This window comes from Carex rostrata, chromosome 8 (genome assembly GCF_964058835.1).
Source record: "Carex rostrata chromosome 8, lpCarRost1.2, whole genome shotgun sequence".
Classification (NCBI taxonomy): Eukaryota; Viridiplantae; Streptophyta; class Magnoliopsida; order Poales; family Cyperaceae; genus Carex; species Carex rostrata.
The window spans coordinates 12,375,661-12,389,649 of NC_135925.1; the positions used below are offsets into that span (position 1 = coordinate 12,375,661).

Sequence of the window (13,989 nt, forward strand, 5' to 3'; positions counted from 1 at the left end):
GGAGAAAAAATCTTTTCCCTTTTATTTTTCTTACATTCTTATTCCTTCGTCTCAAATTTTGTTCCCTTTTCTTGTATCATATAACTTTGACACAGTTTGTATCTTCGTAAATAAAATTTGAGAGTTTGATCTTTATTTTCTCCTAAAAAACAATTGGTATCATTTCGTACAAATTTCCCAACCAATGATTTTTTACTAGGACCAATGTTACTATATATTAAATCTTTATAACAGATCAAGCCCTTATATCTAACATATCAAATCTTAATATCAAGATTTAAAAAAATCAAAGTACAAGTCTCAGTTAACAACATTATTTAGTATTATTTAGTCTTTATATCTAGCATATCAAGTTTTTATAAAATTTTAGTGCGGATTTTTATATCTCATGAAAGCTTTTCCATTTATCCATTCTAGAAGATTAGAATTAGTTAACAACACTAAAGAGTACTCGTTCCAGATCTCTATACCTAGTCTTTGAAATGTTTAGAGTTGGAATTTAGATGGGAGATTTGATGCTAGAAAGGAAGAGATGAAATGAGGGAGTTAATGCGGCGAAGGAGGCTTGAGGCAGAAGAGAAATTGGAGGTATGTTTGACAGCGGCGGAGGCGGGTGAAAGAAATTGGAAAAGAGGGTAGGAGAAAAAATCACAGCGACGAAGATTGAAAATCATGAGGTGTGACTAGGGGTGAAAACAGAGCCGGATTATCGGATCTGAATCCGGTTACTATCCGTATCCGAATTAAGCGGATCGGATAATAGGAGGATACGGATCCGGATAGGATTATCCGATCCGAATCCGGTTACTATCCGTATCCGAATTAAGCGGATCGGATAATAGGAGGATACGGATCCGGGTAATTTTGGAAAGCTAAGGAACAGTAGCGGATTCGGATAAATTTTCTTACCCGGAAACGGAGCAGGTATCCAGATATCCGGTAGTAGAGCCCAGAGCGGGTATTAAGATCCTATTCGAACTCGCTAGTCACTTCTCCAAATAGCTAATCCAGCTACTTTTTACTTTGCGAAGGGTCAAATCCAGCTCAGCTCATGCCTTTTTCATTTGGACTCCAATCACATGGGTTCTTAGGAAAAGTTCTGCTATATATGGCCTCACAACATTCATTTATTATATTTGTGCGACTATTTATTTTACAGAAAACCGGACAGTGGCGTAAATTGGATCGCACCTGTTATTTGTTAACAAACGAAATCTTATCTCAACTATCCGCTTTAATAGTGGTAATCCAACATTCGTGTTTTAATTTTTGTTTTGTATTACTTTAAATATATATATATAGAGAGAGAGAGAGATAGGCCAATGTGCTTTCAATAGCATATGGGTCGAAATACACACGGTCCAAATTTGAAATTTGAAATTTCAAAAAGTCGATCTGAACCGTTCATCTTGTTCTTCATATTAATATGTGCTTGGAGACCAAATTTTACATTTTTCTGAATTTTTTACTATTTATTAAGCCACTTGGAAAATTGCTGATCCAACGGTGGCTTAACAAAACAGTAAAACCGTTGGATCAGCGATTTTCAAAGTGGCTTTATAAATAGTAAATAAATTCAGAAAAATATAAAATTTGGTCTCCAAGCACATATTAATATGGAGAACAAGATGAACGGTTCAGATCGACTTTTTGAATTTTGAAATTTCAAATTTGGACCATGTGTATTTCGGCCAATATGATACCGAAAGCACATTAGCCTATCTCTATATATAGAGTAAGGCTACGCTACTTCGCGAATTAAACGGGCTGTTTTAATTCGCACTCATATCTCTAGTTTCGAAGTCCAAATAGCTGATTCAAACTGTTAGATGTTTAATCTATATTAAAATGTGCTTGGAGACCAAATTTTATATTTTTTGGAATTTTTTACTATTTATTAAGATAGTTTGAAAATCGCTGTTTTTATTGAAATTCTGCACCATTAGAAAACAGCGATTTTCAAACCATCTTAATAAATAGTAAAAAAATTTCAAAAAATATAAAATTTGGTCTCCAAGCACATTTTAATATAGATTAAACATTTAACGGTTTGGATCGGCTATTTGGACTTCGTAACTAGAGATATGAGCGCGAATTAAAACAGCCTGTTTAATTCGCGAAGTAGCGTAGCCTTACTCTATATATAGATATAGGCTAATGTGCTTTCGGTAGCATATTGGCCGAAATACACACGGTCCAAATTAGAAATTTCAAAATTCAAAAAGTCGATCTGAACCGTTCATCTCTTTCTCCATATTAATATGTGCTTGGAGACCAAATTTTACATTTTTCTGAATTTATTTACTATTTATTAAGCCACTTTGAAAATCGCTAATCCAACGGTTTTACTGTTCTGTTAAGCCACCGTTGGATCAGCAATTTTCCAAGTGGCTTAATAAATAGTAAAAAAATTCAGAAAAATGTAAAATTTGGTCTCCAAGCACATATTAATATGGAGAACAAGATGAACGGTTCAGATCGACTTTTTAAATTTTAAAATTTCAAATTTGGACCGTGTGTATTTCGACCCATATGCAACCGAAAGCGCATTTACCTATCTCCTATATATATATATATATATATATATATATATACAGAGAGAGAGAGAGATGGGCTATGGTGCATTGCAATGCATAGGCCCCTTGTGCATTGGACCATAAATCACCGATTCAAAGTCCAAATGACCGATCCAAGCTGTTCATCTTATTCTCCATATTAATATGTGCTTGGAGATCAAATTTTACATTTTTTTGAAATTTTTTTACTATTTTTTTAGATTTATTAAAAATCTGAAAATTTGGGTGAACAGTAAAAAACAGTAAAAATTTCTGGACCATCAGATCAATGATTTTCAAATTGGCTTAATAAATAGTAAAAAAATTCAAAAAAATGTAAAATTTGGTCTCCAAGCACATATTAATATGGAGAACAAGATGAACAGTTTGGATCGGTCATTTGGACTTTGAATCGATGATTTATGGTCCAATGCACAAGGGTGCCTATGCATTGCAATGCACCATAGCCCATCTATATATATATATATAGAGAGAGATAGGCTAATATCAAAACGTTTGCACCACGCCTCCCGTGCAACCAAGTCATTTTCCAATTTTTAAAGTCCAAATGATCGATCCGAACCGTTAGATGTGTTCTCCATATTAAAATGTGCTTGGAGACCAAATTTTACATTTTTTGAAATTTTTTTACTATTTATTAAGCCACTTTGAAAATCGCTGATCCAATGGTGGCTTCTGATTTTACTGTTCCAAACAGCCACCGTTGGATCAGCCATTTTCAAAGTGGCTTAATAAATAGTAAAAAAATTCCAAAAAATGTAAAATTTGTTGCACGATAAACTGACAAATGTTGCACGATGTTTCTCAAACTAGGCAAGTTTATAGAAATTTATCAATTTTTAGCTGTGTTTATCAATAAATAACTTGTATTCATTATTCTTTTTTTTATTTTTTTCTTTTTTGAAAAATATTCAATCGAAATGTCAATGACACTTTTTTATTCGTTTATCCGACCGTATAATTATAACGGATACGGGTATGAAAATGCCTCCATCCGACCCGTATTGTATCCGTTGACACTCCCTAGTGGGGACTGGAGAGGGTATAATTGTTCTATTAATTTTTAATGAGTTTTTAAAATCAATTTAATTAGGATAAGAAATATTATGGGTGAATTTTCTAATTATTAAAATTTTAATGAAAATTTTTACATTTGAAATTTCAACGGATACATATTCAAATAGAGAGGATTTGATGTAGGGGTGCAAACGGGTTGGATATTATCCGACCGTATCCGACTCCGTATCCGAAAATTTAATACGGATATCTGATATCCGAATATCCGTGCGGATACGGATACGGATATGGTTTTGAATTTTAATTATCCGTATCCGAATAGTTATATAATTTAATATGTATTTTGAAAAAAATTATGTCATTCACTATTATAAAAAGCGGATATCCGTATCCGTATCCGGTTAATATTCGATCCGTATCCGTATCCGGAAAATAAAAACGGATTAAGATATGATTTTACCACTATCCGATCCGTTTGCACTTTGCACCCCTAATTTGATGGGTATATATCCGATTTTTACTTAATTTTATAATCATATCCACCGCCCAAATCCAACACGCCTTGCGTACAAAACCAGGTTTACCCAGCATGATTCAGGGAGGACAAAACTCGGATCTCTTATATAAGAAATAAGTACAACTATCTCTGTAACGGGTAGTTAAAACGCTTGCTATTCTCATTTGATGATGTATCTGACCTGTCGGTCCCACCAATAATGAAGTTATACAGAAATAAGTACCAGATTAAATACAGACGATCTGTTTGTCGGAAAAAAGCGAGTCGCGTAAAATAGTCCAATCAGTGAGGAGAGTGTTCCAACAATCCAACACTCCCGCGAAGAAAAAGCCAAACCAATATAAATCCGATACAAAAACAGCTCAAAGTCAGATACAATAAACGTTTAAAAGGAATCACATTAGAGAAGTGATCAACTACAATGGAGGAAGAAGAAGATGGGATTGAGGAGGTGGCGAGCAGCGGAGGTACGAGCGCCGCGAGGTTGATCAGGTCCGAGTCGCGTTGGGTCGACGGGAGCGAGGTCGATTCGGCTGAGTCGCCTGCTTGGTTCAACGACCTCGAAGAACCTACACGAACCTTTTCGGGTGGCGGTGGCGGTTCGATCAGGAGACGGTTGGGGAAGAACCCAAAGCGAGTCGATTCGCTTGATGTTGAAGCCATGGCTGTGCCTGGGGCCCACAACCATGGCCACAAGGTAATACGCGTACGCCGTACTTTTTTGTTGCAACAGTTAGAAATTTGGGTTTTTTTAATCGTTCTGGCTTTGATTGTTTGATTACTTACTGAGGCGAAAGATTTTATTTTCTACATTTTAAATTGTTGCAAAATGAAGATCACAGCATCACTGAAGGTCGTATTTTAATTTGGGGCCTTCTAACGTTCTCTGAATAATGCAACACATATTTTGAACCAAACATTACTGCTGCAAGTGACTTTTTTGTTAAATAAAGGGCCAAACAGAATTTAGTATTTCAGTAATAACCAAATCATTTACATTCTGCTTTAACTGCGTTAAAATAATTCCAGATACCCAAATTCAATTTTTGATGGAATTGTCAGTGGCAAATTACTGGACCTCCGCCGCAAAGTCGTTTTATAGACGTGGTTATTTGGAAATAGAAGTATTTAGAACATTCTTCATTCTCTTTTCGTTTTTCTGAATTGCAAAACATGCAATGGGTTCTCTTGTGTTCTGTTTTCGAGCAAGTTTTTAATATACTATCCAAGGGTTCTTTTTGCAAATCACCAATGGATACAGAGTTGTGGATTATTTTTGTCAAGCACTCTGTCGGTTTGTCTATGCAGAGATCAAGGTGTAGTAGTACTGCTTGGATGAGTACTAAAATAGAGGGTATGCAGTGCAATGTAATGTTTTAAACTAAAAAGACTAAATTTATGGGTGAACATTCTTCTTAGACAGAATAAGAAATTAAAAAGAGTGATTTGTTTGGAATCATGTAGTTAGGTGACAATCTGGTCTTTATCCTTATCCCAATTTCTGTATACAAAATTTAATTAAACATGACAATGTTTCTAACCTCCAAGTACAACAGGATTTGCCAATCTGGGCCACGCTTGCAATGGCTTTCCAAACCCTAGGCGTCGTGTATGGAGACATGGGAACAAGTCCTCTCTACGTATTTAGTGATGTATTCAGCAAAGTCCCGATAAAATCCGAGGTTGAGATACTTGGTGCTCTTTCATTGGTCATGTACACAATAGCCATAATTCCCTTTGCAAAGTATGTGTTTATAGTGCTCAAGGCAAATGACAATGGTGAAGGTATGTGTTATACTCGTTCAATTACCCATTTTGTTGGTTCTGTAAAATTAATTGCATCATATGTGCATTTATGATTTCAGGTGGTACATTTGCATTGTACTCCTTGATATGCCGTTATGCAGAAGTTAGCCTACTGCCAAATCAGCAGCGTGCTGACAAGGACATCTCCAGTTTTCGGTTGAAATTGCCAACCCGTGAGTTGGAGAGAGCACTTTATGTTAAAGATTGTTTAGAGAAGAACAAAATTTTCAAGAATCTTCTCTTGCTTTTGGTGCTGACGGGTACTTCCATGGTTATTGGAGATGGCATTCTCACCCCATCCATGTCAGGTACTTTTCTGTCTTTTCCTGTTTCTAGACCTCATTGTCTGTACTTCATTTAACTGATAATTTATTACAATTAATTATTCTGTCTTCTTGCTTAATTGCCTTCTTTCGTGCATGTTTTGTTTGCAGTAATGTCTGCAGTGAGTGGTCTTCAGGGTGAACTCCCAGGATTTAACACAGGTTTGAAATTTACCTTGTTTCACCATTAGACCTAATTATACCAGGACAGCTGTTCTTTTGTGTTTTTTTTTGGCCTGACATGACCTATAGTTGTTTTACTGTAATTATTTTTATAATCATGTTATCGAGCACAACTCATGTTGAGGTCCTGAACTGTCAAAAATAATCCGATTCTGCATCTTTCATCAGTCACTGGTAATTCATTGCCAACTGAACCCAGACCAACCTGTCCCATGTGGCCATCTCTAAAGGGTTTCAATTTGATACTTCACAGTTAAAATTGTGTATTCAGTTAACTCAATCGTATTCTTCGAGGTCTCAATTTTAAAACAACGCTAAATAATACCAGCAACTCTTCAAAAAAATATACATATTTTAAAATTGTAATATTTTGTTCAAGTGCTAATAAAATATGGATGAAACTTTGTCGATTCAAACATGTTAATTTTCTGGTTTGATTTTCTTTCTGGTATGATGAACTTGTAACGTTTTTCTACATTAAATTTAAATAACTACAAAGAGACTGCTTTTAATAAAACGTGCTGCTATTTGAATTGATAATCTTCTAAACAATCATCTTATTCCACAGAATAATTAAATATTGGTATTAAAATAAGTATTTGAACTGCTCCTAAAAACCATCCAAATTGTCATTGTTGAGATATGTTGCCTAAAAATTGTCAATTATCAATAAAAAAAACAATTATCAACAACAATTCATCAACAAGAATGGAGAACTTTGTTATTTGGGGCTGGTGTCTATTATTTTTCAAATATGGAAAGAAGGTAACTGGATAATCTAAAAATTTCTTGAAATGATTTGCAGATACGAAAGTAACATAAATAAATTAGAAGCATACCTGATGAACTGATGAAAATACCTGATGACTTTCTACAATTGTATTTTTGATACTTTAATTTGTTATTTTTTTTTCGCTCTTGCTGAAAATTTGGAAGAAAGAATTAGACAGTTGGGATTTGGAAGCTTGTTATATGAAGATATTTATGGGTCCACTTAAGTTGCACACAGCACAAGAGCTAAATATTTTTCTTGAAAAGAATACAGATGTCATCATAGGATATTTTGGGAAAAAGCTTGGGGTCAACTTGAAGTACACATAACATTTTACTTGAAGAATGCAGTAAAATTACATATAACAGAATGGATTTTTAAAAAGAATGGTCACCCCCACTCCTTGAGCATGTATCCGCCCTTGAATGCTGTGATGTGTGCCCAACGGGACTGAAGTAACTGATATCGCTTGATGTGGCAGCATGCCAGGGCACTGGTGTGGCACAATGCTTGACCCTAACAAGAGGATATTTGGGCCCCAAAGTCAGATACATATCATGAAAGGTTGTATTAAGCGGCTGGTCTCAATTACATGATGCAAGAGATATGTGATATGGCCCACCGGAGATACTTCTGAGAGACAAAGTAGAGAGAGAGAGAGAGAGACAGAAAGAATGAGATACACAAACCTCCTCATTTGTCATGGACCTCATAATTTAGAAACCCTTCTTTCCAAAAAAAATACTAAAGACCCTTATGGGGGAATGGGACCTAAAGGATAGGCAAGACTAATAAAGATGTGCATTTTCTCGACTAGTAGCTGTTTCATCATCAACTAACTATTGTTTTTATTGGCAGATGCTGTGGTGATAGTTTCGATAGTGGTGCTTCTGTTGCTGTTCAGCATACAAAGATTTGGCACAGGCAAAGTTGGCTTCTTGTTTGCCCCTGTTCTGGCTCTCTGGTTTTTTAATTTGGCATCCATCGGCATTTACAACATCATAAAGTATGATGTGTCTGTTCTGAAGGCATTCAATCCGGCATATATCTATTTCTTTTTCAACAGAAATGGAGTAAAGGCTTGGTCGGCTCTTGGTGGTTGTGTGTTGTGCATAACAGGTTTTCTTACTCATCTTCTTTAATACACTGTCACTGTCAGTAACCAGCTGATCTATTCTTGTAGGGTTCCCAAGATGGTTTTGTACCTTTCAAATGTTGCACCAAACAAAACATAATAATGAAGTTGTTTTATACCATAATTAGCATACTTATTTACGGAAGTCACTTTTTTTCTTCCTTTTTCCTTGTTTTGGACAGATTTAAATGATGTTATCTTGTATATTTTCACCTGTCTCATCTGTTTTCGTTTCTCTTGATCTAGGGGCTGAAGCAATGTTTGCAGACCTGGGTCATTTCTCTGTCAAATCTATCCAGGTCAAACTCTAAGCTTCCTCGCAACTAATCTATCCAGGTCAAATCTTCAGCTGAATTTATGATGTACAACTAATCGTGCTCAGCCTCTTATTTACATGCAGATCGCTTTCACATTTGTTGTTTTTCCTTGCCTTTTGTTGGCATATATGGGTCAAGCTGCGTATTTGATGAAAAACCCTCTTTCAGCCGATAGGATTTTTTATGACTCAGTACCCAGTAAGTCGTCAAACTAAAAAATAACTTCTGAACAAAATACAATCTGTAGTATAGTAATATATTTTGGTTTTTTTTTTTTTAATTGCCTAAAGTGGAGTCCAAATTAGTCCTTTCTCGCGCTCTATGTGCAACCACTTTCATGTTAAATAAACCTGATGATGGCATCCCCCGACTCTTTTATATTAAAACAAGTGAGAGTAAAGATTGTTTGAGGACTTGCTTGCAATTTTCATCTTTTGAGAACTAAAAGGAAATTTCGTCAATGCTATTTATTTTTGTCAAATAAAAGTTCTCAACTTTAGCTTTAGTTGCTAACTTGGTTGCAAACAAAGGTGCGTTATTCTGGCCGGTGTTTGTGATCGCTACACTAGCTGCCATGATTGCAAGTCAGGCGATGATATCAGCCACATTTTCATGCATAAAGCAGTCAATGGCACTCGGCTGCTTCCCACGTATGAAGATAATTCACACCTCCAAGCGAGCAATGGGGCAGATCTACATCCCTGTGGCCAATTATTTCCTCATGGTCATGTGCATTATAATTGTTGCCACTTTCCGTAGCACCAATGACATTGCCAATGCATATGGTTAGTTATACAATTTGTTAAATTAAATGAAAATCATGACTATGTTTATTCTGGATTTTGCAATTGAGACTAAAGTCAATTTGATTATGCATCAGAGCAAAACTTTAATTCCATAATCATGCTCGAATCCCTATCTGCTGGACTCTTTATTCACCTTTAGTTGTTAGTTAACAAAAAACAAGCCAGTTGGGAGAAAAGGAAAACCTATAGTACACAAGTGCTCATAAACTGCATAACTCCATATTGAGCATATGCATAATAGTGTAACTCGTTCCACTTTCCTCCTTTCAGGTATAGCTGAAGTAGGGGTTATGATGGTTAGCACTATGCTTGTGACACTCGTCATGCTTCTTATCTGGCAAAGCAACCTAGTTTTTATACTGCTATTTCCAGCTGTATTTGGTACGATCGAATTTGTGTACCTGACCTCAGTTTTGACAAAAATTAGTGAAGGTGGTTGGTTGCCGCTTGCATTCTCATCATTCTTCCTCTCCATCATGTACATTTGGAACTATGGCAGTGTACTCAAGTACCAATCTGAGATGCGGGAAAGGATATCTATGGACCTTCTTGCCGATCTTGGGTCTACACTCGGTACAGTGCGCGTACCTGGTATAGGTCTTGTATACAATGAGCTGGTACAGGGTATCCCTTCCATTTTCAGCCAATTGCTTGTGACACTCCCCGCAATACATTCTACTATAGTTTTTGTTTGCATAAAGTATGTGCCAGTACCGGTTGTACCATTGGAAGAGAGATTCTTGTTCAGAAGAGTTTGCCACAAGGATTACCACATGTTTCGGTGCGTGGCTCGGTATGGTTACAAAGACATTAGAAAAGAAGATCATCGTGTGTTTGAGCAACTATTGGTCGAAAGCTTAGAGAAATTTTTGCGAAGAGAATCACAAGAAATCGCACTGGAGGCTAGTACCATAGAACCTGATGTAGTAACAGAGCCAGATGAAACATCAGTAAGGTTTAGTGATTCTCAATCTGTTGAAATGACTAATGAGTTGCATGTGCCATTACTGTTTCGTCATACGATAGGTGGTATTGAGGACTTACCAGCGAGTGCTTTTCCCGAAGAGGAACCAGGTTTGGAGTATGAACTGTCTGCCTTACAAGAAGCAACTGCTTCAGGTTTCACATATTTACTTGCCCATGGTGAGGTCAGGGCAAGAAAGGAATCTTTTTTTGCCAAGAAATTAATGGTAAATTACTTCTATGGATTTTTGAGGAGAAATTGCCGGGCAGGTACAGCAAACTTGAGGGTGCCACACATGAATATTATTCGTGTAGGTATGACCTACATGGTATGATCATTAATCTAGTATGAGATCGCTACTTTTTATAATTCCAAAAGCTGTTTTCATGAGCTCAAACTGTTATCAGAAATAGCTTATGTTCTATTTAGAGTACCTTATGATATTTATGGGTGGCTCCAAGTTCGCTAGGACATATTTATGTTTTGCATAATGTTAATGTTTTATTGTAACTTATAAAAACAGCTGGTTCTCTTTAAAATAGACAGAAAGTGATGTACTTTAGAGGTCAAATTTTCTTTGTTCTAGCACTGGGCAAGTGATTCAGAATTTTCTGTTTCTCATTTTTACTGAGAACCAAGTGGAATTTAATTGTAAACAGTTTGAATGGTAGAAAAGGCACAAGGAAAAATTACAGAAAAAAATAGAGAGATAATATGTACCACTACCAACAGTGGTAATGGTGCAAAACGAAAGATTAACCAAGGACAGGCTTTACCAAAAAAGTAAAAGAAATAATAAAAAATAAGGCGAGCCAACCACTAATCTTTACCAAAGCGATGCTGCCAACCTCTTGGCAGAATCAGTGGAATTTTACACACCAGTAGCGTCTCTCATGCCAAATTGTAAAGATAGAATACTAGTAATAGAAAGTGAAGTGGTATTGCCAACACCAATAGTTTATTCTAGCAATTTGTAGATAGAAATTAGTTCACTATTTGAAGCACCTCAAATGTACATGGAATGTGTTCAGCAGAACCTTCCGCCACATGGCAGAGGAAGCAAAAATTGGTTAAAAGTGAGGAATATACATAGTTGGTGAACTTTTGTGAACCACTTTCCAAGCAAAAACTTGTGATTTTGTTGGTAAGGTGTAACAACCGGAGCGCTCAAATTCACTGGGTGTATTCATGTAGTAAATGGTATACAATTCGTAGTGAATATAACGCTTTTGTGATAGCCATGCCTTGGGTAATTACTTGCACTGTGTATAGTTGCTGTTGTGCTTGAGGTGGTAAGGTTGTTGAAATTGGGTCCTATGGCTGGTTTGAAGTGCCTTGTGTCCTGTGATGTCAAGTTCCATAGTAAAGGAGTGTGATTTGGAGAAAGGTTAACCCAACTCTGACTCGGCCCAATTACCATGTCAGAATAGGGTGTTTGCTCCTTTTTCTAGCGTTTCTGATTTGTCAGTACAAGAAGAATCAACTGAGAAATGCTTTGTAACTAAATGGTTACTTTTAGTAATTTAAATGCTTAAAGACTTATTTAGGCTGGTATCTGGGCACTTGCTATTGCACATGCAAGCATTTGGCTGCATACTCGTGATCAGGATTTCATTGATTGAGAATCACTTGTTCAGTAGATTTTAAATTCAACTTGTTAAAATGCAGGATTTTCCAGAGGAAATTTGATCCTTGCAGCCATGGTGACTAGACTAATTAGGGGCTGCCTCAAGCACTCCATATAGGCTCAACATGAGAAAAGAAAAGAAAAGAAATTATGTAATATTATTGAAAATCTATAAATTTAAGCAATGTTATGAGTACACAAGACAGACAAATAACAGTCAACCACAATCAATGGACAAGATTTCATAATGCCATTAACAGTGCAGATGCTACTACAAACTATCACTAATTTAAAAGCCAAGCAGTAGCAAATAATCTTATAATTTCTACTCGGAGCGAGCAGCAAACCTCTCAACCTTGGAATCATTGAGGTTGATGCCAACCATGGCCTCCCCAAGCCCGCTGCTCACCTCTGCCAGTATCTCCGGGTCAGTGTAGTGGGTCACTGCCTGCACAATAGCTCTGGCCCTACGTGCAGGATCCCCGCTTTTAAATATCCCCGAGCCAACAAACACCCCATCACAGCCCAATTGCATCATCAGGGCTGCATCTGCTGGTGTGGCCAATCCACCTGCCGCAAATTGCACAACGGGCAGACGGCCAAGCTGCTTTGTCTGCATGACAAGGTCGTACGGCGCTGCAATCTTTTTAGCAAAGGTAAAGACCTCATCATCATCCATCGTGCGGAGGGAGCGTATGTCCCCCATAACAGCACGCACATGGCGCACGGCTTCGACCACATTGCCCGTGCCAGCCTCCCCCTTGGTGCGGATCATGGCCGCACCCTCGCGGATGCGGCGCAAGGCCTCTCCAAGGTTACGGCAGCCGCACACAAATGGCACGTTGAAGTTGTGCTTGTTGATGTGGTGCTCCTCGTCAGCTAAGGTGAGCACCTCGCTTTCATCCACATAATCAACCCCAATTGCCTCAAGGATCTGAGCCTCCACAAAGTGGCCAATGCGCGCCTTTGCCATCACTGGGATAGTAACAGCGCGCTTGATGTCACGGATCAAGCCGGGGTCACTCATGCGAGCAACACCGCCCTGGGCACGGATGTCAGCAGGGACACGCTCCAGGGCCATCACCGCACAGGCACCAGCTTCCTCGGCGATGCGAGCCTGCTCAGGTGTGACCACGTCCATTATCACCCCGCCACGTAGCATCTGTGCTAACCCGATCTTCACGGAGAAGGTCGCCGTCGTCGATTTCTTTGGTTGCTCAGACAGCTCCCCGCCGTTTCCGTACACCGCCACCACTCCATTGTCAGCCATATTTTATTCTTTTCCTTCCTCCTTTGTCTTATCTGGCGTTCTCCTTTGCCTGCCTTTTCTAGTCTTCTGGAATCCAGAGAGCAGATCGATCGATGGGAACCGCGAGAATACGAGGACTTACTAGATAGCTCTAGAATCGCTGGGTGACCTCCACGTAGCGTTTCACGAATTCGTATCCCCTCAGACGGTCCGAAAATGAAACTTTTAACTTGGCACGCATCTCAAAGCACATATAATACTGCCCCGTACTGCCCTTCCGATCCCACCGGCTGAAATTAAATCTGGGCTGTCCACTTATAGATAATTCGGGAATATGCTTTATTTCCTGGTGAGGTGCGTCGGTCTTTTTGTCCGTTGGACTGCGGTCTGTGACTCTGTATAAAGGGCTTGTTGGGCTTAGCAAAATGATCTGCCAATAAGAAGTTAACAGCCTAGCTAGGTTCAGCATCCTCTTGGGCTGTAGATAAAAAGAGAGAAAGAGGCATGTATCTCAACTTGGGCTAACCTGGCGGGCTGTTAGGTTCAACTAATTAAGGATCATTTTTTTTTTTTTTTTTTTACGTTTCTTTTTTTTTTTAATTTGTGAGATTGCACTGTGGTTCACTTAACTAGGGCTGCACAAAAAGTCTGTAGTTCGTGATTCGATTTGAGTTTGATTCGAAAAAAGTTTGTAATT

General features: G+C 37.9%; 2 protein-coding genes across 2 annotated transcripts; one reads left to right on the top strand and one right to left on the bottom strand.

Moving 5' to 3' along the window:
- Nucleotides 1-4,385: 4,385 nt before the first annotated feature.
- Nucleotides 4,386-11,004, top strand: LOC144557706 (Potassium transporter family protein). The gene is made up of 9 exons (XM_078306261.1): nucleotides 4,386-4,807; nucleotides 5,667-5,895; nucleotides 5,976-6,224; nucleotides 6,351-6,401; nucleotides 8,053-8,313; nucleotides 8,576-8,628; nucleotides 8,730-8,844; nucleotides 9,177-9,431; nucleotides 9,723-11,004. Exons 1-9 carry the CDS (start codon nucleotides 4,532-4,534, stop codon nucleotides 10,748-10,750), a joined length of 2,517 nt encoding a protein of 838 aa, XP_078162387.1. The 5' UTR covers nucleotides 4,386-4,531; the 3' UTR covers nucleotides 10,751-11,004.
- A 1,178-nt stretch (nucleotides 11,005-12,182) lies between these two features.
- LOC144557707 (putative pyridoxal 5'-phosphate synthase subunit PDX1.1) lies at nucleotides 12,183-13,459 on the bottom strand. Its single transcript, XM_078306262.1, has one exon. The coding sequence runs from the start codon at nucleotides 13,311-13,313 to the stop codon at nucleotides 12,369-12,371; it is 945 nt and encodes a 314-aa protein (XP_078162388.1). The 5' UTR covers nucleotides 13,314-13,459; the 3' UTR covers nucleotides 12,183-12,368.
- Nucleotides 13,460-13,989: the final 530 nt, after the last annotated feature.

What these genes read in the sequence shown, in the direction of transcription:
- LOC144557706 (XM_078306261.1), top strand. Translation starts at nt 4,532, where the DNA reads ATGGAGGAAGAAGAAGATGGGATTGAGGAGGTGGCGAGCAGCGGAGGT. An exon ending in CCCACAACCATGGCCACAAG is followed by an intron (nt 4,808 to 5,666) that starts GTAATACGCGTA and finishes CAAGTACAACAG; the next exon opens with GATTTGCCAATCTGGGCCAC. An exon ending in GGCAAATGACAATGGTGAAG is followed by an intron (nt 5,896 to 5,975) that starts GTATGTGTTATA and finishes TTATGATTTCAG; the next exon opens with GTGGTACATTTGCATTGTAC.
- LOC144557707 (XM_078306262.1), bottom strand. Translation starts at nt 13,313, where the DNA reads ATGGCTGACAATGGAGTGGTGGCGGTGTACGGAAACGGCGGGGAGCTG.